We start from the raw sequence: 23,491 nt of genomic DNA, 5'->3' as shown, positions 1-23,491 counted from the left end.
GTAATCAAAAGAATGTAACCCAGGGACAAAGACCCGACATGGAAAACAGACATACACAACAAAGAACATACAGTAACTAAAATCATACATACAAAGTAACAAAATCAAATTAGGCTTCTGGAATTGGGTCGTGTTACTACAAGATTGAAGTCATCACTACAAGTTTTATGGTCGTCATCATGAACTCGTCGATCGTTAGGCTGTATTCATTTGCACCATGAAAACTGGTTTGTTCAACGTGTCATAGTTTTCCTTCACCCTTTCGCCCACCCTGGACTTTTTATGAGCAATTCGGCGGGTGTTTCTAGAAAAGCAGAGGGCGCTTATCCTACCAGTAAACGCGGTCTATACTTCCAGTTTTTAGTGGAGTCGGAGTCGTTCATTTACATTCATTACTTTGTATGTTTTATTTTGGTTATTTTATGTTCTTTGTTGTGTATGACTGTTTTCAACTCTGGTCTTTGTCCTTGAATCACATTCTTTTGATTTCCGCTAGACTCTTGGTCCCATTGATTAATCTTTCACCTTAGTATACAAAATGAATGTCTTAACCAAACTAATTTTAAAGTCCAAAAGGGTTTGGATAAGACAATATCTACTGTTTTGTAAATTTTGCTTTAATCTTACCAGCTTTAGAGAACGCTTACCCTACCGGTGCACCTGGTCCATGCTCTTCGTTGTGTATGTCTGTTTTCTATGTCTGGTCTTTGTCCCTGGATTACATTCTTTTGATTACTGCTATAACCTTGGTTTCCTTGATTACACTTAGATATGTGTGCGAACTAGTTGTTGACGAAACATTGGATTGCATATGACCAAGGCACGTATACAAGTCAATTATTTTATAAATTGTTGAAATGGAAATATATGGATCGTTAGAGTTCTAAGATCTTGAATTGAAACGGACCCTGCGCTATATTGTCTTATGTGATACAAATTGTAAGTGCATTCATAGCACTTTAATCAAAAACATGATTTTAATCTCTGTTGTTTTTGGGAAAAAACATGTTTATTGTTTATAAAAGTCCGTAATGCGAATTTTAGCATAATTGTTAGTCCGTCGCTTTTTTCTCAATAAGAATAGCATCGTAATAGTTTCTGAATTTACAGTAAGCCATGGGACCAGAGTGTTTTTAGTGCAATGATTCATTCAATTGTCGATAGATATATGGGCTACCTCTTGACAAAAAGACCAATACTTGACATTTCAGTAGTTTGGCACCATAGTCTTGTAAACAAAGCGTCCAGACATAGTCGGAAATGTTATCGACAACTAATAAAGCAACATGATTGAACGGTTGAATGGACTTGTTATATCATTTCTTTACATTGTTATGTAAAGGGTTATGTAATACAATTACGGTACATTTCTTTTGCTTAATCTGTAATATTTCTATAAAAAATGTCAGTTCTAATATTTCAATTAATGGAGATATAAAAAGCTTCGTCAGTGATATATTGGCATAGAATTGAGGTAGAACTGGTTGTTAAGCAATTTGAACGATTTCAACTTATTTGGTCATTTGAAGAAATTTTGTAGAATAATGAATTTGTCACGATATAATAGTTTAGGCAATAATTTAAAAATACGTTCACTAAAAAAAAAGAATTCGTGACAAATGATAAACGATACGTAGTAAAATGCTATGATACTGTAACTGGGTAAAAAGAGAACTTAGGAAAACAAAATAATCAGGAAATCGCTAACTAAAAATCATCCATGATTTCTATATTAACAGGTAAAATAGTAATCAAGAGTATCCGAGGGAAATAATAAGTATATATTCCATGGATAATGTCTGGATGGGGAAATTAGATGCACACAACAAAGAACATGACATAACTAAAATGATGCGTACGAAGAAACAAAAATAAATGAGCAACCGGGTCTACATTTAAATCTTGGATCATGGACCAAGTTCACGGGAAGAGTAAGCGTCCTCTGCTTTTCAAGAGTTGCTAATAAAAGGTCACGAAGAAAGAGGGGAAAGAAGGACTATGACACGGAAAACAAATCAGTTCTCATACTGCGGAAGGATACATCATAATGATCCACGAATTCCTGATAATGACCATCATATTTTTGTAGTGATGACTTCAATCTTGTAGCAACATAACTCTTTCCTGAAGCCAAATTGTAAAAAGTCAAACAGGGCACCAACCAAAAGTCCATGTGAATTCGGCAAGCTCCGGCAGAACATATGAATTGTGGTACAAAAGCTTCATACGAAGGTAGTTAAGGGGTGACATTACAAATAAATGGTAAGATGACAGTAGGAAATGAGAAGTCATTGCGACGTTTGTTGTTCAGTTTGGACACGAGTTTTCATTTTTCACCGATCTCAGTGTGTAGGTCATCGATATCAGTGTGTAGGTCATCGATCTCAGTATGCAGGTCAACTCACAATGTCTGTAGTGTCCTTAGGTCAGAATCGTTGGGATACATGCGATATATAAAATACACTGAACTAAGATAGTTTAAAGACAATACAAGACAATGAAAATCAGGTTATTGCGTTGCGTGTTTTTTTTTTAACGAACTTACATCATTCGTAAACGTTTTAAGGCCGCCATCGTCAACAAATATAGTGTTGCTATAATATATAGCATATGCATTATAATGCAAATCACTACCATGAAAATAGAATAATTCAATTTATCATTAAGTATAGTCCAGTTTCCATTCGGTTTCTTTCTGTTGTTAATATCTTCTTTTTCTTTGTGAATCGCTTTAAATGCTACTTTCGCAAAATTTATTTTTTTAGCTAAGCCGAACTGATATAAATAAAAGACAGTTTATAATATTTATGATGAAAATTAAAAAAATAATAATAGAATTAAAAGTAAGTAAATATGGCTTGTCTATAAATTTATTTCATTTTTTTTCTTTTTGTGATGTCTTATGTTGTCGTATTTACCTCTGACAATAAATCTTAAGTAAAAGTAAAAATCACTCATTATAATTCCACTGTATTGTCTGTTGTCTGCACAGCTACAAACATGACAGTTTAGTCGTCTATGGGTGTAAGTAAAGCAAAGATCCTTTAATTAAGCATTTACGAATATCTACATGTGAGTCCCCCATCACCCACATTGGCGAACACCAGTGGCTGATGGTCGATACGTTTATGTATTTAACCTTATCTTCGACCATTATTTAAAAAATTACACGTAATCAATGTGATTATAATGATTACAGGACAACAAAGACAATGTTAACATACGTATTTATGATGTAACAACCTACTTGTACTGTGATAGCAATCAAAATAAACACTCAATTGCTACATTGATGCGAATGCACAACTGACCCAATCTACCTAAAATTTAGTCAAATTTGTGCCGTTAAGTAGTTACTACATAATGCAATTTGAAGCTCAATTCCGTTATGGGTTCCATCTGCAGAAACAGCAGAATTTCTATGGTGCATTATATTGCAAGTATTGTATGGCCTGAAATATGAAACAAATGAAGAATTTTATTAAATATTATTTATTATTACTATTTTGTTTCCTCGCTTTTAATGTGATTGATAATTAATTAATAAAGCATATCATTTTGCAGATATTTCGGAAATGCGCCCGAAGTGTCTTCTTAAATATTGTCATATGTTTGTCAGAATGACAATATAGCTACATGTGGACATGTTTATCGAAGCGATTTTAAGTTAATCAAGGATTTAATAAACATAAAGCATTACAGGGGGGAAATACTTTTTTATTTACAAAATTCGATGAAATTTTTAGCAGTGACCATTTGTTGAATGCGCCAATTGCTTGATCTGTAGACGACTTCATTCAACTATAGGAAGCTGATGTGTAAATTGTAGTGTTTTATGCGGAAAAAATATTTTACACCCGACCTTCTAGTATTTCTAGAATCGTTCCTTCCATTCGTTAAAAGAACCTTTTACATGTTACATTGCTATAAACTAGTTCAACATTTCCTTACAGTGGTACACCATCATATGTCTTCAACTGGGACCAGAATAAAAACTCTTCAATATTTATTTCTTCTATGATTAAAAAATTCAGTATGTCATTCTTTTTTAAGACATTTTTCAGCTACATATAGTAGGTTTCTACATGACATTACAATCACTGACAACTTCTGTCTAGACAAAATTTTAAAACAACCTTAACCGACAAGAGAAAAATAAATTCAAGTCGTCTTTTTAGCACTCTCGGGGCTTCTTTCTGACAAGAATGTAGTATCATGTAAAAGTTATGGTTTTTATCATTGCATTCTTCAAAACTCTTTGTTTTCTCATTGCCTTGCATGCATATTTTTGCAAAGCATTTTTATTGTGGTAATACAACATAGTACGGTATGCATATACCATTGCATAATGTTGGTTTTGGGACCTGTGGTAGACTGCCCTGTTGTGGTTTCCTTGTCATTCAATGAAGAACCATGGGTGGCTTGTGTGGATATTTTTTTCACCCCTGTGAGGATATTGTGCCGTTGATATATTCACCATATCAATTCTCGTTATATTTTGTAACAATCAAATACGCATTGTCATAAAATAGGATGTATCTAATAACTAATACAAAGACATCTTTATAAATCAATTACTACATCAAAACAATACCAGATGGTTGAACAAATATCTTTCATTCTTTATATTTACTAGAAGATTGGAATAAAATTGTCATTTATATTTGCCTAATATAAGTTTAAATCATAAGTGGAATGAAAAGTATAAAACCATATTATACCATCATATGTATTACAAAGTTCAATTTATCCTGAAACTATCCGTAAGACACAGAAAATACCTTTTACAAATAAAAAACAAAATTGAGGGTACAAAAAAATGTTCTTTTCTAAAAACAAAGACATTAAAAATCTATTATTAATCACTCGGGATATTCTATGTGTTTTTACGACTCATAATGAGAGTGTTGAAAAAAACGACTTTTCTTTACATCCTAATCACGAATTAACTTTTGCGCTTAGCTACATGCACGAAAAAGTAACAGTTAGGATATAACAAAAACTGTATTGATCGGCATATTTCAAAGGCACAACATTTGAAACTAATTCTAAGTAGTCAATTGAAGCTAGAAAAGTTCTTAATCTGATTGCAGCTGTGAGTAAGTCTTGTATTTATTGACCTGCCTTGAATGAATTGAAAACCAGCTGATTCCATCCCAAGATTACAAAGTAACTGTCAGGATATCTTCATCAATATCAGTTATCATTTTAATTCTGGTTAAAGTAGTACTCTTTAACTGTCATGGGAATTTAAAAGAACTCAATCCCTTGAAATAAGATCATGGCTTTTCTATTTTCCGATATGAAAATGGATTGCCATGTATGCTTGATGTATACTTGTATACAAAAGAGGGATATGAACAATGTTTAATCCTTGCTTTCACCAGAATGTTACATTAGTACAAATAAATAAAATAAATAGTTTCATCGTTATCTGCCTTAGATAAACGTGTAAAATAAAGACTATTAATAATAATAATAAACTATATAGACTTCGAAAATTAAAGATCAAAACGTTCTACCAATCAAAGGACGCTTTCTAGAGAAACGTATTAGGGCCGTGTTTGTTTAAGCTCACTTCTCGAAACCATTTGTGGGTTTAATGATTTTCGGTTGCAATGCTTTATTTTTACTTGTCTATTGCTACCTCTGGGTTTCGTCATTGTGGAAATTGAATAACTTGCTCTGTTCCATGTAGTTATATTGTAATCAAGTTATCAAAAATTTGGATGATCTTAAACTTACCATTATTATATATAAAAATAAAACATTTCGTACGTATACCCTAGTAATAAATTAGCTTTTATTTATCCCAGAAGAGTCATTTTGCTTGCTTTTTCTGGATTTTCTTCACTGTACTCATCTGATTAACGACCTTGCTAATATCATAAAAAGTATTTATTCACGAACAGGGAGGTTCAACTTGTATTTTGAAATATCTTTTATGTGGACTAATGAGACAATGGTTAGATAATATAAGGTTATTGCATTTCAATTTGTGATAATTGTCCGGAGTAGTTATTATAATGCTCGAGCTTGCGAGTACATTACTATACTCTGCGAGGGATAATATTCAGCAATATAAATGCAATAACCCTCATATTATAAAGCAATGAATATTTCAGACACCATTATGTGCTTGATAAATAAATTTTACAAATTTATTTGATATTGAACTAGTTCTAATATCGAAAAAAAATCATATTTGAACTACAATGTACTTCATCATACATCTTATTTCAGATTTTTTACCCACCTTTTAATTGAAAAAAACGACTTTTTTTTTTACATTTTACATTAATACCATTTATTTGATAAATGATAGCATCAAGAACAAATAGAATGCACTGTGTTGGAATGATCGGCATCTGCAATTTTCTGTTGGCGTCTGACAACATTGCAAAATTTTCGAAATAAATTCGAAACGATTCGGTTCGTTTCCAAAAATGAGTATACAGTTTCCATCAAAATTCTAGAATGTATTTCACGATTGCTTTTTCCGGGCTTTTAAATTAAAAAAAAATAATTAAAAAGCAAATGTTTACTTACTATAAAACAAAGAACAATACTCGGGCGTGTTGTATTCCACCATTTTACGAACAGATCCAGTTCGGAGTACTCTTAAAAATTATAGAAATGAGGGAAAAGTCAATGTGATGCTTTTTAAGTCATTATTTATCTTTTGTCTTGTTAACTGTCATTTAAGTACATATTTTAGTTATTATCTTCCATAAGTGATGCTTTAAGCTAGGAAATACCCATCCGAGATAACCGCTTTATATTGGGTATTAATTATTTGCATATAATATTATTGGTACTAATACTAAAATATGTGATTAATTTTCTAGAATTAACTTTTTCGTTTTCACTCAGTTCAAATTCGAAAAAAAATGTCAGTCAGTAAAATCAAAACAATAGAAAAAAATGTAAAATGGCAATGCTAACCATTATCTCAAGTTCATTTGCTTAATATTTTAACTAACGTATCGTAAGAATCACTTTGAGAAACTGTTTTCCAAATGCTGTGATACACTTATACAACAGCAAGTAAAAACGTCCGTAAACATTTAGATGTAAGATCTGTGTTAAATGTCTTTGTAACAGAATCATTTCTTGATATTTCCATTTTCATCATCAGATTAGCTTAGCCTACGACGTAAACACCTTATCTTTTTATTAGATTTTCTTACATTACTGGTTGTTTTTATATAGAAACAAGGAAGCAGTAGATAACTCACGGACCTATGTCCTTAACATCCTATGTGCAATAGGGTCTATTTGGCCGATCTTGCTATTCTTCCTTTGAGTGCCTAGGATTGGCCCACATTTGTATTTGAGATTCAATAAATGTCACAACCTAAGTGACGTCATAACTCAAAGTACGCTCAGAAACGCTGAAGAAATGGATCAAGCGGTAGGTCCGCCACTTTGGTTCCGTGTTTTTCCCCAGAAGAAGAATCTGACTATATTATTATATATTATTATATGATTATAACTTTAGAAGATTTTTTTTTTAATTTCATCTTTAAACAATATGTATTATCAAAAAAATCAGCTGAAGTTTCGTACAATCATAATTTAAAATATAAGAAAATAGAGAAATTTCTTTGGTTTCATGCATCTACCCAAAGGAACTTGAGATAAAGGATACTACACAGACTGTGAAGTCAGCCTCATATCTTGACCTACATTTAGAAATCGATGATAAAGGAAAACTATTAACCAAACTTTACGACAAACGTTATGACTTTTCATTCAGAATTGTCAATGTTCCTTTCATCTGTGGCAACATCCCTTCAGCACCTGCGTATGGAGTGTTCATATCACAACCCATACGTTATGCCAGAGTTTGCTGAAACTACGCAGACTTTTTGTATCGCACTAGAACTCTAACAAATATGCTTCTGGAACAGGGTTATGTTGCTACAAGATTGAAGTCATCACTACAGAAATTCTATGGTCGTCATCATGAACTCGTGAACTTGACTTTTTATGAGCAACTCGGCGGGTGTTTCTAGAAAAGCAGAGGACGCTTACCCTACCGGTGCACCTGGTCCATGCTCCCAGTTTTTAGTGGAGTCCGAGTTGCTCATTTGCTTTTGTTACTTTGTATGTATGATTTTAGTTACTGTATGTTCTTTGTTGTGTATGTCTATTTTCCATGTCTGGTTTTTTGTTCCTGGATTACATTCATTTGATTACCGCTATAACCTTGGTTCCCTTGATTGCTCTTATAAAATAAACTTTATTTTAGTTCGAGCACTCAAAGCTTAAATAATGTAGAAAAAAAAACTAGTACACTATTTTCATTATGATGCACATAACAAAATAGAATAAAACTGAAGACTTTGCAAATAACATAAGAGGGAAATTTGTGAGATAATAAGAACTAAATGATGGGAAAAAGGAAACTTCAGCTTGTCTATATTACATTTAAGTAACAAAATATTATTTTTAATGAAGGAATACCTTATAAAACTCATTTTAACTTGCAGAGAATACGAAAATCTATTATGAAAATGTAAGGAAAACATGTAGAAAAGAAGAAATTAAGATGTTATAAAGATGGAGGTGCTCAACAGTTTGATGGATCATAGATCATGCCAAAAAGTAATTTACATGTGTCATTAAAATAATAATAAATAAAACTAGCTAAATCGTCCACTTAAATGAATGTAATCATGAACTACATTGACAGTATAAACATGTTCGTCGTAGTTAAGCATGTTATCGCCAAAAATTAATAATTCTAATGACGGAGGTAATTGCAACCAAAATCGTTTCTCAAATAACATCATTCTAATATCATCATGAAGGACAATCAAAGAAAAATTTTGATTGTCTTCACATTTAGCCGAACATCTTGGAGAAGAATGGTTGTCAATGCTAAAATCATGAATTCAATGTGAGCGTAAAAGACTGGCTGGATTTCTCATTTGAAAATGATCAATATTATTTTTGCTTGTACCATAATTAAAATATTCAGGAGGTTTTGGTGTTATACATGTATTCTCTAAATTTTTCTTCAATTGCATTTTTAGCTGTGGTATTCAACATAGGATTAAACAAAAAAATTCAATAAAAGAATGTTGAAATAGCAAACACGTTTCTCGAAGTACTGCATGGTTTAGGCAGATTTTCTCTAGAAATCTATTACTATTGTATAGTTTTCATCTTGTTGACTTTAGAAAGGTTCCTGCCCAGACCAACCCCAATTTACGACCCCGCTTACCGAGTCCAGCCCCTGATTGATTATATTAACACAAAGTTCCTACAATACTATAACTCCGGACATGAATTAACGATGGATGAATCGTTGGTCGGTACTAAAGGTAAAACGGCTATGCAAAAGTACATTCCCAGCAAAAGCTCAAGATTTGGTGTCAAGTTTTGGGTTCTCGCAGAAGCATTATGGGCTATGTGTTACAAATGAACATTTATCACGGTAACACTTTTGAACCTGCATTTTCCGCAGGAGTTTTAAAAGGAACCAATGTCGTGAAAAAGTTATTACAAGGGGCAAATCTTTTGAATAAATGATACCACGTTTTTACAGACAATATCTTCTCGTCGTTGAATCTAGCTAGATCACCTTTAACACTACTTGTTGGTTCGGATAGAAAGAATGTAATAAGAAGACGTCCAATGACCCACTACTCTGGATGCTTTAAAACATAGAAATCAAAAAATAAAAAAAACAACTGCAAAAAAAAACATACCATCAAACATGACAAATCTTGCGTGAAACAAAAAATGCTTTCTCTTGTTTCCAAACCGTATACTGTAAGCGTATTAATTTTTATAGTTCCCAATTTTTTGGTTCAGTCAAGTGAACGTACTTGTGGGTATCAAATTTTGCAGTTTCAAGAGATACTTCGAGTTTTATAGTGTTGTAAATGGATTTAGCAAGTTCTATGTTTCGCGCTTTTATCCACCGCGAAATTCATTATACCGAAAAATGTTTACATTAATATGAATCTAAAAGCAAAGACGGACTACAATAATTAATGCGACCACATGAGGAAGATGAAATATTTGTTTAATGAAAAGTTCTTCTTATCTTTTTTTTCTTGTTCAATATGTTTACGGTGCTAGAGGTAAACTAAAATAATCGTGAAACTGTCAATCGTCCGTCCGTGGCACTGCCCTATATCCACAACAATGAAAAACTATACGGAAACAAAGTACAATGACGTCCTTTGTTCATATGAACATATGAATAACATTTAGACCGATTCTTGGCACTCAAAGGGAGTGTAGCAAAAATATCATGGCACTCAAGGGGTTAAATCCCAATGCCTTCCGACCCGAAAGTTAAAGTTTGTGATCGTTTAAAAAAAGGAAAAATGATCAATGACTACAACACATAAATGTACTATTCTATTTACTATGTAGTTTAAAGAAATAACTATGCATATTTCTTATCATTTGACTTGATTTTACGTAATTTTTCTGACTAAAAATTTATTTCATGAAAAAAATAACAATTAAATAAATATCATATGGTATATTTTTCTTTTGAGTATAATATATAAAAAAAAAGAACTGTTTTCATGTGAATTTTTAAAACATATGATTTAATGCATTTTTAAAAGCACAAAAACATGTTTTTATCTTACTGGTCCCAAACATATATTTCCAACATATGAAAACATATGTTGGAATTGTTCCTGCCTCCTCTTCCAATATTTTAAGTTTAGTTATATGTAAATTAACATTTATGTTATGGGTAGACCTGAGTAGTAAAAGTGTTGTAAAAAATCAATACTTGTAAAATTCAAATCATTGCGGTCATTACCCTTTCTTGTAAGTCTGTCAACCACAATTATATTCTAGGAAATTCTCTGAGTGCTGTTCATTGTTTTAACTTAGTTTCTAATCTATTTATGAAGTTATGAATGTTGGTTAATAGCTATTATGAGAACAAAGTTTGATTATATTATTCAATTTCTAATTACTTTCAAATCTTCAAATCAACGTCAACACCCACGTATTGATACGTGAACTGGACTAAAAATGTCATGAAATCGCACATCAACGCGACAAAGTATTTTTAGTCAATAGCATATGAGGATAAATGTTATCGTACAAAGCATAATCTTGAAGGATCCTACGAGTATGATGGCACCTGGTTAAAATGCAGTTCATGTAGATGAAGTCTTATTAGCTGTGCTTGTTTTTGGATCTTACGTTTAATAATGTTTTGATTTTAAATGTATGAATTATAACCAATAAATATGGGTTCAAACTGCAAGCAGTGTGAATTTACGCTGTACAATTACCCTTGCTTCTACTTATTAAAAATATACATAGGAGCATATAATTTATAAATAGTAATGTATTTTGATACTGTGTGAAGTGTCCTTATTCTGTTTGAATGTGCATTTCCTTCGCTTATAAACAATCACTAGGCATCTCTCGCATAGTAAGCACAAATGTAAGCCAGCAGAAGTCTCCAAAACAAAAAGAAATAATGTTTGCAATTTGCTAAGTTAAATACGTAAAACAAGGACCTTAAAAATACCCGAGGCTATACGAAATATGTAACTCTGTAAATAAGGGACAACAAAATTACCAAGCACTAATTTGATTCATAAAGTCCAGTCTAAAATAAATCTAACAAAATAGATATTCATCACTGGAGCATCTGGTACCACAACGGGTTCAAACGAAACTGCTGTAAAATCAAGTTTAACAGCGCGCCAAACCCCCTTCTTTCATTGCGGCGTGAATATACCGGTGATGACTAAATACCATTTTAATTCTATAATGTAAAAATCGGTAAATCGGAGGTCATATCAATACAAAGATTAATTTACAAAAAAAACAATCATTACTTATTGTTTTAGGAGAAACAGAGTATTTATCAACCAAGGACTGATATGTGTGAAAGAATTTTGTATGAGACTTTTTGAGATGCATTTCCTCATACCTTTGATTCAGGGGTCTGTTACGCAAAAAGTTAAGGCCTTCAAGGAAATCAGAGTGAAATATAAACCCCAGGAAAGGTATATTACTGCACAGGAAAGGAGAAATTAAAACTAAAGTCGTCTTTTTTATCATAAATCTTAGTACTAAGATGACAACTGAAATCGAGATGTAGGTAAAAAAAATGCTGAACAAGCTGTTTTGTCAGTTTAAAAACCCAATATGTCTGCAACAGGCTGTATTTACTCTACTTTTGTGACAAGTTTATTTGTAATAATAATAAATGAAATATATTTTGGATGCGAATGTTATGTGCTCCTTTTTATTTTATATGTTATTTAATAAAAAAAAAATTTCTACTCTGAATTCAACATTTATTTTTCGTTTTTGAGTAGTTTCTTATAAAGATTTAGGTACATAATCCATTTGACAGTATAATATTTGTAAAACAGCGAAACATGTACACAGAAAAAAATCACATCATGTTTGAGAAGACCTGAAATATCTATGTGAATTATATGTTTTTTTCAGATCTTGAAGACCATGAAAAATATATGAAAAACATTTATTTCTTACTAACGAATTATTTCATGAAAAACAACTAAAAAATCGTATGATATTTGTATGTTTTCAATAGGGTTTCATATATGAAAAAAATATTTTTGTGAAAAAAGAAATCCAGGGAACCAAGATTCTAGCAGAAATTAAAAGAATGTAATCCAGGGACAAGGACCAGACAGAGGAAAAGACATATAAAACAAATAACATTAAATAACCAATATAATACGTACAAAGCTACAAAATAAATGAGCATTTCGTAATCTTATGATTTTATGTATTTTTAAAAGCCCAAAAACATATTTGGCCGTACTGGCCCCAAATATTAAAGAGTAATCAAGGGAACCAAGGTAATCAAATGAATGTAATCCAGGGACAAAGACCAGACATGGAAAACAGACATACACAACAAAGAACATAAAGTAACTAAAATCATACACACAAAGCAACAAAAGCAAATGAGCTACTCGGACTCCACTAAAAACTGAGAGCATGGACCAGGTGAACCGGTAGGATAAGCGTCCTCTGCTTTTCTAAAAACACCGCCGAGTTGATCATAAAAAGTCAAGTCAGGGGTAGACAGAAGAGGAAAGGAAAACTATGACACGTTGAACAAATAAGTTTTCATGGCGCAGATGGATACACCGTAACGATCCACGAGTTCATGATGACGACTATAAAATTTCTTTAGTGATGACGTAAATCTTGTAGCAACATAACCCTATTATTGAAGCTTATTTGTTAGAATGCTAGCGCGATACAAAAAGTCAAAGTAATTTAGCATATAAACATATGAATACATGTCTTGCAATGGTTACTGTGTATACGATTAGTTCTGAAAATTGAATATTTATTTCAAGAGCAAACCCTTCTTTTATTTGACCTGTTGTTGCACCATCAATGACAGGAATTTGATCTGTTGGTAAGTGGCATAAGCAGATAATTTTCACAGGAACCTGTAGGTACACATTTACGTGATCTTTTAAAATAGGAATGGATAATGCAATGGTATTGACTTCCGAAGACAATCAATGGTCTGAAACCGAGTATTGCATCACAAATTCGATGTCCCTGTAATACATATGATATAAAAGAGTAATCAAGGGAACCAAGGTTATAGCGGTAATCAAAAGAATGTACTCCAAGGACAAAGACCAGACACGGAAAACAGACATACACAACAAAGAACACAAAGCAACTAAAATCACATATACAAAGCAACTAAAGTAAATGAGCAACTTGGACTCCACTAAAAACAAGGGCATGGACCAGGTGCACCAGTAGGGTAAGCATCCTCTGCTTTTCTAGAAACACCTGCCGAGTTGCTCATAAAAAGTCAAGTCTGGGGCAGACAAACGAGGAAAGGAAAACCATGATCCGTCGAAATAAAAAATATGATACATAAATGACTTCGACCATTCTCTACTTGCCAATGATCCTGTAAAAAGGAGAGAGCTCGAATTTCACCATGACTTTTCAAGATTTAAAGATGTGTTTATTGAAAAAAAAAATGGCGTAGTGTAATATTTTTTCTACATGTTTATAAATAGTATACCAATCATGTATATATTGCAAAGTTCGAGATGCTGCTAACGTGTTTAAAGGAGTGAACTCTCAATGCAGCATGAGAATCAAGTATATCAGAAGATCTAAATCCACAAGAAATACTCAAAACTAACAACTACCAAAATAGAGAGCCAAATCCATCACCGAGACACTCTATCATGTGCAATACATAGTTAACGCTTTGATGAAATTGCCAAAATTTTGAAGTTTGATACTCTATTATGTGATTCATTTGAATGATGATTATTATTACAAAAGCTTTGGAAAAACATTTAACTTTTAATACACTAAACTTGCTATGCTGTATTTTGTTATATGTCTGATGGTGATCAATTTAAATTTTCTATTGCTTTTAACTTGTCAAACCCGTTATGAGTCTATTTAAAATCTATTAAGTAATTTGATGAAGTGTCTAGAAGCATGCATTTGCAAGCACAATAAAAATTGAAGTACTTGCAATATTATAATGATGATAGCGTTTAAACTATCATATGATGTAATTTGGAAGCCATAGTATATAAATTATATATGAATCTAGGTTTCTAGGCACGTTTGTTTGCTGTTTCGCTTCTAAACAAAATATTTCTTTTTTATAGTTACAGATAAACCTAATTTCAACTTTAAAGGAATCAAACGTTTATTTTCGGTTTGTAAATAGAACCTATCAGAATATTTGATTACAAAATCGAATATCCCCTGACACTATACACAGTGTCATCTACTGCTTCAATTTTACCCAGAATCAAGTATGTCATATAGTAAAATGACATTCAATTGAGGTATATTATAAAGATCGAATAAAAAACTGTCACCGCTGATTTTTCAAACTTTATAAGGCCTGTTTTGTAGGATGTCTAAATACAAAAAAACAATCGATATATTACGAACTATTTACTCAAACTATGTGACATGATAATATTGAATATGAAATTAAAGCAGAACATTAAAAAAACTGCATTCACAGAAGAAAATATAATTCTTAAGAGACAGAAAATGTCCCCTAGCAACAGCAGCAAAGACACAAAATTTAAATATAGATGTATACAACACACATGGAGAAAAAATATGAAGTTTGTCCAACAGTCTGCCTTTTTAGAAAAGCTCTTCGATTGCAAACAGTAAGAACTTTCAAATGTGGACAAATATAAAAATTTTGCGGCAGTAAAAAAATTACGCCAGCACCATTGTATGCAGCATTAAAATATAAATGATTATGATTTTACTGAACTAAAACTGTGATGTGAGGAAGAACTTATTTGTAAAAGAACGAAGTATAAAGCTAGATAGGCCTTATTGATATCTTTGCCACTTATCTTTATTTTGGAGTCATCCTATGTCCTAGTTGGGACAAACCTGTGCCATCCTTAAAGATGCCTTGTCTACGCAAGGTTGAAATGATCAGTTGATCTGTCCGATTTAAAAAAAACAGCAGAGCTTAGTGTTGTCCTACTATGTAAAAGACAAAGACTTTTACTTCTAATTACATCTATTTTCAGATCCAATATAGGGCATTAAGATATGATGAAAATTTCCCTATTTTTAAATACAAATCCAATAAATAGCTGAATATTTAACCAAGTTTACAAAATGCGGCCAAAGATATAAATCTTGGTTAATAGAGATTAAATTATGAAATGTCGAACGACATCATCTACATGATAATGTTATTTCAGAATTTAAGTTCGACTCAAATTTGATCAAGTATTGTATGGAAACAGAAACCATTTCCTACTTTAGGACCAAAGATTCATAAGTAGTAATGTTTAAACATTCAAATCGTGGAACCGATCCCTGCTTTGCGTATGTTTTCGCTCAACGTCACATCCGCCGTATGATGTAAGTAAAATTAGGCTCAATTCAAAGAAAATTTGTTTATAAAAAGTGACGGTAAAAATACTGAAAATACATTGATCTTTGATCTGAAAAAAAAATAAACAATTGAAATAATTCTTTCATTCACACTTATAAACAATTTATTGGAGCATGCGCAGAATCATCAGATATTTCTCAAGTTGAAAAAAAACAAGGTCAAGGTTAAGTCAACAATAGAAAACAAACTGTCATCGCTGTTTCATAGACTTATATACCTAAGAACATGAAAGCACCATATCCCAACTTTAATTTGGCAGTTTAAAAGTAATATCCTTCTCTGTTACACTATTGTATTTAGCGTGATAGTCTCAACTGCGCGGACGCCCGTCAAGCTCTGAAGGATGATTTCAAGACTAGTCAATATTCAGTTTACATAATTTGAATTTACATTACAATTATTTCACCAAGTTTAAAATGCACATTTTGAAAAAAAAGGTTTTTTTTCTATATGAGCTTTTAAATGTAGATCAAAGTATGGTTTGATTTATTTTTTAAATAAATCTTCATGAGTGTAAAAACTTTTCATTGATATTCCAGATACAATTTTGAGTTTAAAACTTTAAAATGGCTCCAATTATAAATTTTGATTAATGTACTGATAATTTGACCCAACTTGTGATATTTTGGAGCTATTTAGTTCATAAGACCTCTTCTGTGCATTGATATCGTTAACATGTTGAAGCATTATCCGTAATTACAAATTAAAACTATAATATTCAAAATGGGAAATTCTGTGTTTTTCCAAGTTAATGACGTACATTAAAATCTTCATGCTTGTGGGGCTTGAACCCTAAATGATTATTTTGATTCGAATAGATTCACCAATTAGCTATTCAATGTCATAGATTTTTTTACTGTTTTTGTCTAAACGTTAACTTTTAGAGCTTAACGGTTATTCTATTGCTCACTTAATCAATGAATGATACTACCCTGATGACTATCTATTTCAGCATCAGTGAATGAACTGTTCAATCAAGTTAAAACCGCATTAAATGCTACTTTTGAAACAAATCTTATGTTCTATCGCTAAATTGAATAATACAGCCAAGAATCATTGTTGCTTTAGATGTAATGCTATTAAGTGATCAATATATGCTTGCCATTGTTTTAAACTTACAGACGTACGTCCATGAACTATTTTTCGTGAACTTACTCTTATGAGAATCACCTTCCATTGCAATGAGATATTTATTGTTCTTATGTCAGTTTAATAACTTTGTCGGCTATTATTTGTTTTATGTTTATACCATTGTAGTCTTTCTTGTGTTATTTTTTAATGCTTTGTTTTTAGTTTATATGTGTAACTTTTTTAAATTTCTTACTTCAGCCGTACTTGAATCAGTATTTACTTGTATTTTTACATATAAGAACAGACAGAAAATATCGCAGCGATCATGAACGTGCAAGATTCGATATTCTATTGATTCAAAACTTGCGTTATTATGTCTATATCAGAGGCGTCAAAGTCGATTTGACGTAATGTTACTATCGGAATTTATTATATCTAGCAGTATTCCGGTAGTAGCCTGATTTAGAAGATTTAGAAAATATTAGGCAGTATGACCAATACAAAACAATAAAGTTGCCGACAAATTTGGGGTTTTTATTCTTTACTTGAAATAGCACACAACATTATTAAAGCTATTTGACTAATGATATGCTGAATATTGAAACCATTGTTTTGAAATTCTTAATTTTATGAAGGCATACAAGTTGATGTGTTCAACAGAAAACTACTTATGTTTGACAAGAAAAAAAAATAATTTGATTGTTTTTTTCTGTGCAAGATATGTTATTGTTATGGTACTGTGACGTCATTAACGTCGATCGGTCGACAGTACGCAATTCAAATAATTCCAACCTAAGTAAGGTTTTGATGAAGAGAAAAATCTTAATTTTGATTTTTATCGATTAGAGATATTACTTATTGACTTATTTATGCTCGCTTTACCAACTTTTGAACAGTTTACGCAAGTTAATAAGGTGCTTCGCGGTTCATTAGGCGTAAACTGCCCCAAATTTTGTTATTTCGCATAATATAGGGTTGATGTCCATTCTATTCTCCTTATATTTTGGTTATATTTAATGAAAATCTTAATCTAAAACATGACTCACCTTGTCAACTGATACCTTCATAGAAATGTTTCAAGTAGTGATCATTATTTATTAGGTTTTTTATATATTTATTTTTTTTTATTTCATTTTTTTGTTTTTTTTTGTTTTTTGTTTTCTTGTTTGTTTTTTTAATAGTCAGTCTCCCATATTCTATGTGTTCTATTTGCTCATTCATATCATATTTCACATCTAAACAACCTCGCCTCGTACTTTTTCGAATATCGTACCACATTAACATGTTTAGTACTGCGCTAAGTGTTGGATTGCGTAACTTCCAAATAGAATATCGTTCTTTGAAAGCTCGCGGCGTAACTTTCTTAATTGTGCTTAAGAACAGTCTTTTATCATTTTCTGTCAACGCCTCCCCATTGTCTATTTTTTCAATACATTTGAGTGCTGTAAGGTAAGTCAAAATTGGGTAATTAATTGAGTTTTAACTTGATGGTTCTCTAAGAAAGTAGTTCTATACCTGAAAAACGGCTGCTCAATTGAGTTACAAGTGACGCTCTCTGCACCTCAAAATACTACAGGCCGATTTTATTTGGGTTGACAACTTAATTCACTTCTATTCGAATAAATGCATACTTTATCTAAATTTGTTCATGCAGTGCAATTTTACTGACATAAGTTGATTCCTACGGTTTCAATACTATGAATTCTAAAATGAAAGCTATACATGTTCAACTGATTTAAAACACATTGAATCGACCTCTTGAAGAGTAATCAAGGAAACCAAGGTTATAGATGACTGAAAGATGTCCAGATTGGAGCTCTGTTTATATGCTTTATCAGATGCTCGCGTGTTTAAATACTGCTTCTACATGGATTCCTGTTCCCTTGGATATGTCTGTGGGTTTTACATTAGCTTTTCAGTAATATTTTCAAGATTTCTAAATATTCTGAGTTTTGTAAAATCAGGCTTAATACTTCTGCTAGTTTACTTTCAAGTATCTTTAAAGTGTTGATTTAATTATGCTTTTTTTTTAAATTAGCACACAAAAGATCATTTTAATGTCCATCAATGGTATACTTTGACATCTTAACTGTCTGAAAAAAATTGATTTTCATACATAACAACATAACCTGCAGTTTCCCAGTGTGTGTGTGAGGGAGGGGGGGTGTGTGGATGAAAAGGGCAAATACACTTTTGAGATTCTAATTTACCGTTTTGTGTCTTTTATCTTTACTAATTTATTTTCGCAGACTCATCTATCGCAATGTGACAAATTAAATCAATATACAATTTAACACAAAGTTACTTAATTAAATAAAGTCTGTAATCAAAAACCAATACGGTATTATGAACACAATTTCCCGTCAATTCTCGCTGCACTATGATTACATCTAATGTAAATCACAAAACGTAATACCATATACAACATCCGTTAATTCAATAATAAAGGATTGGAAAGCTTTATTTAATACATAAAATGAAAATTTATTAATCTCTAGATGTACATTATGTGCTTTTGAGTTGATAGAAAGCACTTTTGTTTATTACTTAAAAGGCAAACGGGTTGGCATATTTTTGACAATTTACTGCTCAGCTTGTGGTGTTGCCGATGATATTTTAGAGATTGCCCATCGTATACAAATAAATGTACATGAAAGTTTACTTTATTACTCTAAATATTTATTGTTTGTTTTAAACTGCTCCACTTCAATATTTTGTACGTTCATTGAAATGTTTATATCTAGCATACATTGTTTTTTAATATTTAATTTACTATACATTATCTAATAACTTTACAGGCAACTTAACTGAGATGTTTGTTCTTAAGTCTTCGCCAGCATTTTGTTTTTTAAACACATGCTTATAGCCTAGCTTGTTCAATGTACTGTTCTGGTCTACGAAACTGCTGCTTGTTGTCTTTTTCGATATGACTCGACTCTAAATGCGATGTACTGTTTAAAAAATATACCCATCCAAGTATTCAGGATCTGACACTTCAATAAGGAAATAGCAAAAATGTAATGAATAAACTGAGTGACAAGATCCGCAGGGGATATAAAACAGGGATAAGATTACAAAGACTAATTACGTAATTTTCCCATTTTGAAATTCTAATCCCGTGCTATTGTTTGGTTGCCATATTGTTTTCTATATAGATTACAAATTAATATTCGACTACAAAAAACGATTTCCTAAAGGGTACTATAAAAAGAAATGACCCCATTGTCCAAACCTTCATGTGAATATAACAATTATATGATAATATAATTGTTCCATGTCTGCTGAAAACTAGAATACATTTACAAAATAACTAGGTTAGTTCTAAATTTTTAATTTTCTAACATCCGAGAAATTATCAGTAAGAACAACACGGGAATGAAAAAGATGGTTTCGTTTGTTCATTTTTACATTAGGGAGGTACATCAGTATAGAATTGTTTAATTCACATTTCCATCTGTTTTACCTTGATATTACAATTTGTTAAAAGGACATTCCTTTTGTCTGCCCTATACTTAATCAGTTCGGTAATACGGTTGTTACATATACATTGTTTCAATTTTTGCTGAGACGGCATTCTTTACTTTACTTTACTTAACTTCCTTCTTGTATTGAGACAAATAATGAATGGTAAAATCACTGCCACATTTCTTGTACAAATGGTCTTGTCCATACAGTACTTTATCAGTTTAGTGTTACCAGCCACATTTCTAGGACTAATGGTTTTGTCCATGCAGTACTTTATCAATATAGTTACGTGCTACATTTCTTGTACAAATGGTTTTGTCCATACAGTACTTTATCAATATAGTGTTACCTGCCACATTTCTTGTACAAATGGTTTTGTCCATACAGTACTTTGTCAACACAGTGTTACTTGTCACATTATACACATCATAACTTGTCAGTGAAAACAAATTCAAATGTTTAGGCTTAGTTGTGTTTATACTTTAACCTGTGGATAATCAGTCAAAAAGGGTGAATATAACACTCTATAGACTATAGACTAACAAGACAAAACTGAATTTGCACAAGAATGAATTAATTACCTGGTTATCTTAGAAAGAAAAAGTATATGTTAACTGCTATTGATATGTCTTGGGTAAAATACTCTGAGGTTTTCTGTTCTATTTTTATTAGAACCAAGGTTATACAAGAGTTAATATCTCAATATTAATAATACGATATTGATCTAGTACTGCTCTAAACCAGGCAATTACATAATTGAAAGTTCTGACGCTTTACTGGAAAATTTTGTTTTTGTTGAGTACGAAACTTCTTTTCTTGATCTTTAAACAGCCGTCCTTTTAGAAAAAAAACACCTTTTAGTTTCTGACTACTCCTAAGGCATAATATCACAGAGTGCGTTTATTAAAAATTACTCATGTACACAAATATGTCTGGTCTTGAACTATCACCGAATTTACAATTGCACTATTATATGGTCAGAAAAAACAGGCGTGACATTAATCAAAATTAGTGTCTTTACAAACGTAACATATAATTCAGAAATTAACTTTTTTATTCTATATTACCGTCTAAGCCGCAACTAAAATGTGATGTCCTAGTCATTATCTATCATTAGAACTGTTTTGAGTTACTATAGTTGTCTGTGTTATACTTCCGCTAATTATATCATCTTGGTGACAAGTTGCAGGCATTATTAATCGCAGCTATTTCAGACATTATAATGATGTCATGTCCTAGAAACTGGAAGTGCATTACGTGCATAAAGAAACGGGGAAAAGAGTATCGCGGTATACGCAGAATATTGTCATAAAAATGAAAACAAAGACCGTCATTGTGTAAAATTACCCCTAAATCAGCCAGATATAAAGAGTTTAGTTTTCCTTAATCTGATTTGCTATCAAATTTCCTGCTGTATCCAAGGTTTCAGTTTTTTTTTCTTTAATTTTATAAAAAGGGGGAATTGATTTTCATTACTGTAGTGTGATGAATTCAAAATGTTGTGTCTGTACCATTTTGAGAAATATTTTTTTCAAAATAATATTGTGTTAATACAGACTTTTTCTTATAAACGAAACATACGACTATTACAATACCTTTAAGATTAATCAGATTTTTTTTTCACAAAAAAAAATTTAGAAAAATTTCATCGAAATATGTAATAGAACTCTTTTCTTGTCCCACGAGATAACTTTTATTTAGATTGTGTATTTTTACATTGTAGTGCCTTCCTGGTCTTGGAACAAAAAAACTATATGAACTTCTTTACAACGACCCTACAAAAATAATGGTCCTGACGGGATGTAGTATTGTGTCAACATTTGTAGCCCAAGCAGCGAAGATGTGGAACCTTATTGTGGTAATATTATATTTTTAAAATAATTTAACTACTTCAAACGTATTTTGATTCCTTGATACACAAACAACAGATGAAGAAGATGATGAATTTTTTTTATCAATAGTATGATGATTTTTTTTTTTTTTTTTTTTTTTTGCTATTGTCAAAATTTTCTTTTGCGTGTTATCAAGAGATAACTAAAAAATCAAGATTCGAGCGGAAATCAAAGAATATATTTCAAGGATAAATACTAGAAATGAAAATTTGATATACACAACAAAGACATAAAATAACAAACAAATAAACAAACTCGTACAACTTAAAGAAAAATGAGCAACCCAGACTCCACTAAAAACTGCGGTCATGGACAGACTGCGGTAGGGTAAGCGTCCTCTGCTTTTCCAGAACCTCTCGCTGAATTGTTTATTCAATGTTACATCCGGGCTAGGCAACAGAGAAAAGAAAAACAATGACATGGTACACAATTCGGTTCTTGTGGTGCAGATGGATACACCTTAACTATCTTCGAGTTCATGATGACAATTTCAAGAAACAAAGATAGAATCGACAAATCAGAGAAATCATATAAAAAGTCACCTTAAAAATGCATCAAAATTTAGCAATTTTGTATATATCAGATCAGTGTTTAAGCTTGTCCTTGATTAAAATTAACTTTTTTTTTATTTTACATTGCGATGAATCATAATCATTCAGATCTTTCTTTCGTCATGAACTAATTGGGGAATGTCGTGACAAATTCTGATAGTAGTGGTGAAGATATTTTACACGAGGTTTAAAAGCGATTTAGAACAACAGAGTTTTGACCCCTTTATAGCATGATGATCATTTACGTACTAATTATTGTCGAAACTGACAAACTGTGAATTAAAATACATTTCCCAGAAAGGAAAATAAATTGCCTTAAAATAATCATCACTTTCTGCGTAATTTAAAGTGGCAATTACTTGAGTAAAAGGATTCTGGAAAATACCACAAATTCTCATAAACAGAGTTTGAAAACTAGTATAGCGTTTATTATCTTTAAAGCCATTTTGGATGTGGTAATGCATAAGTGAATTGGATGCATTTATTTAGATTTGCATCGTTTTTAAGTGACATACGTGTGACACTGAAAAGTTTCGTTGCATGCAATATCTGTTGCTAAAATCTTATTACTTTCGCTCATGAAATGTCGA

At 31.6% G+C, this 23,491-nt stretch overlaps 1 protein-coding gene across 1 annotated transcript in view; it reads left to right on the top strand.

The window, feature by feature from the left end:
• LOC148611618 (gamma-aminobutyric acid type B receptor subunit 1-like) overlaps window positions 1-23,491 on the top strand; it is a 73,786-nt gene that overhangs the window by 27,034 nt on the left and 23,261 nt on the right. The window contains exon 2 of the mRNA XM_088592345.1: window positions 22,182-22,316. Coding sequence (XP_088448471.1) covers window positions 22,182-22,316 — 135 coding nt within the window. The remainder of the gene's footprint in view (window positions 1-22,181; window positions 22,317-23,491) is intronic.

The sequence above is a fragment of the Perna viridis genome, chromosome 7, assembly GCF_037379345.1.
Source record: "Perna viridis isolate PV_CMFRI_1.1 ecotype Kerala chromosome 7, ASM3737934v1, whole genome shotgun sequence".
In the NCBI taxonomy this organism is placed as follows: Eukaryota; Metazoa; Mollusca; class Bivalvia; order Mytilida; family Mytilidae; genus Perna; species Perna viridis.
This window is presented reverse-complemented; position numbering and strand designations above follow the sequence as displayed.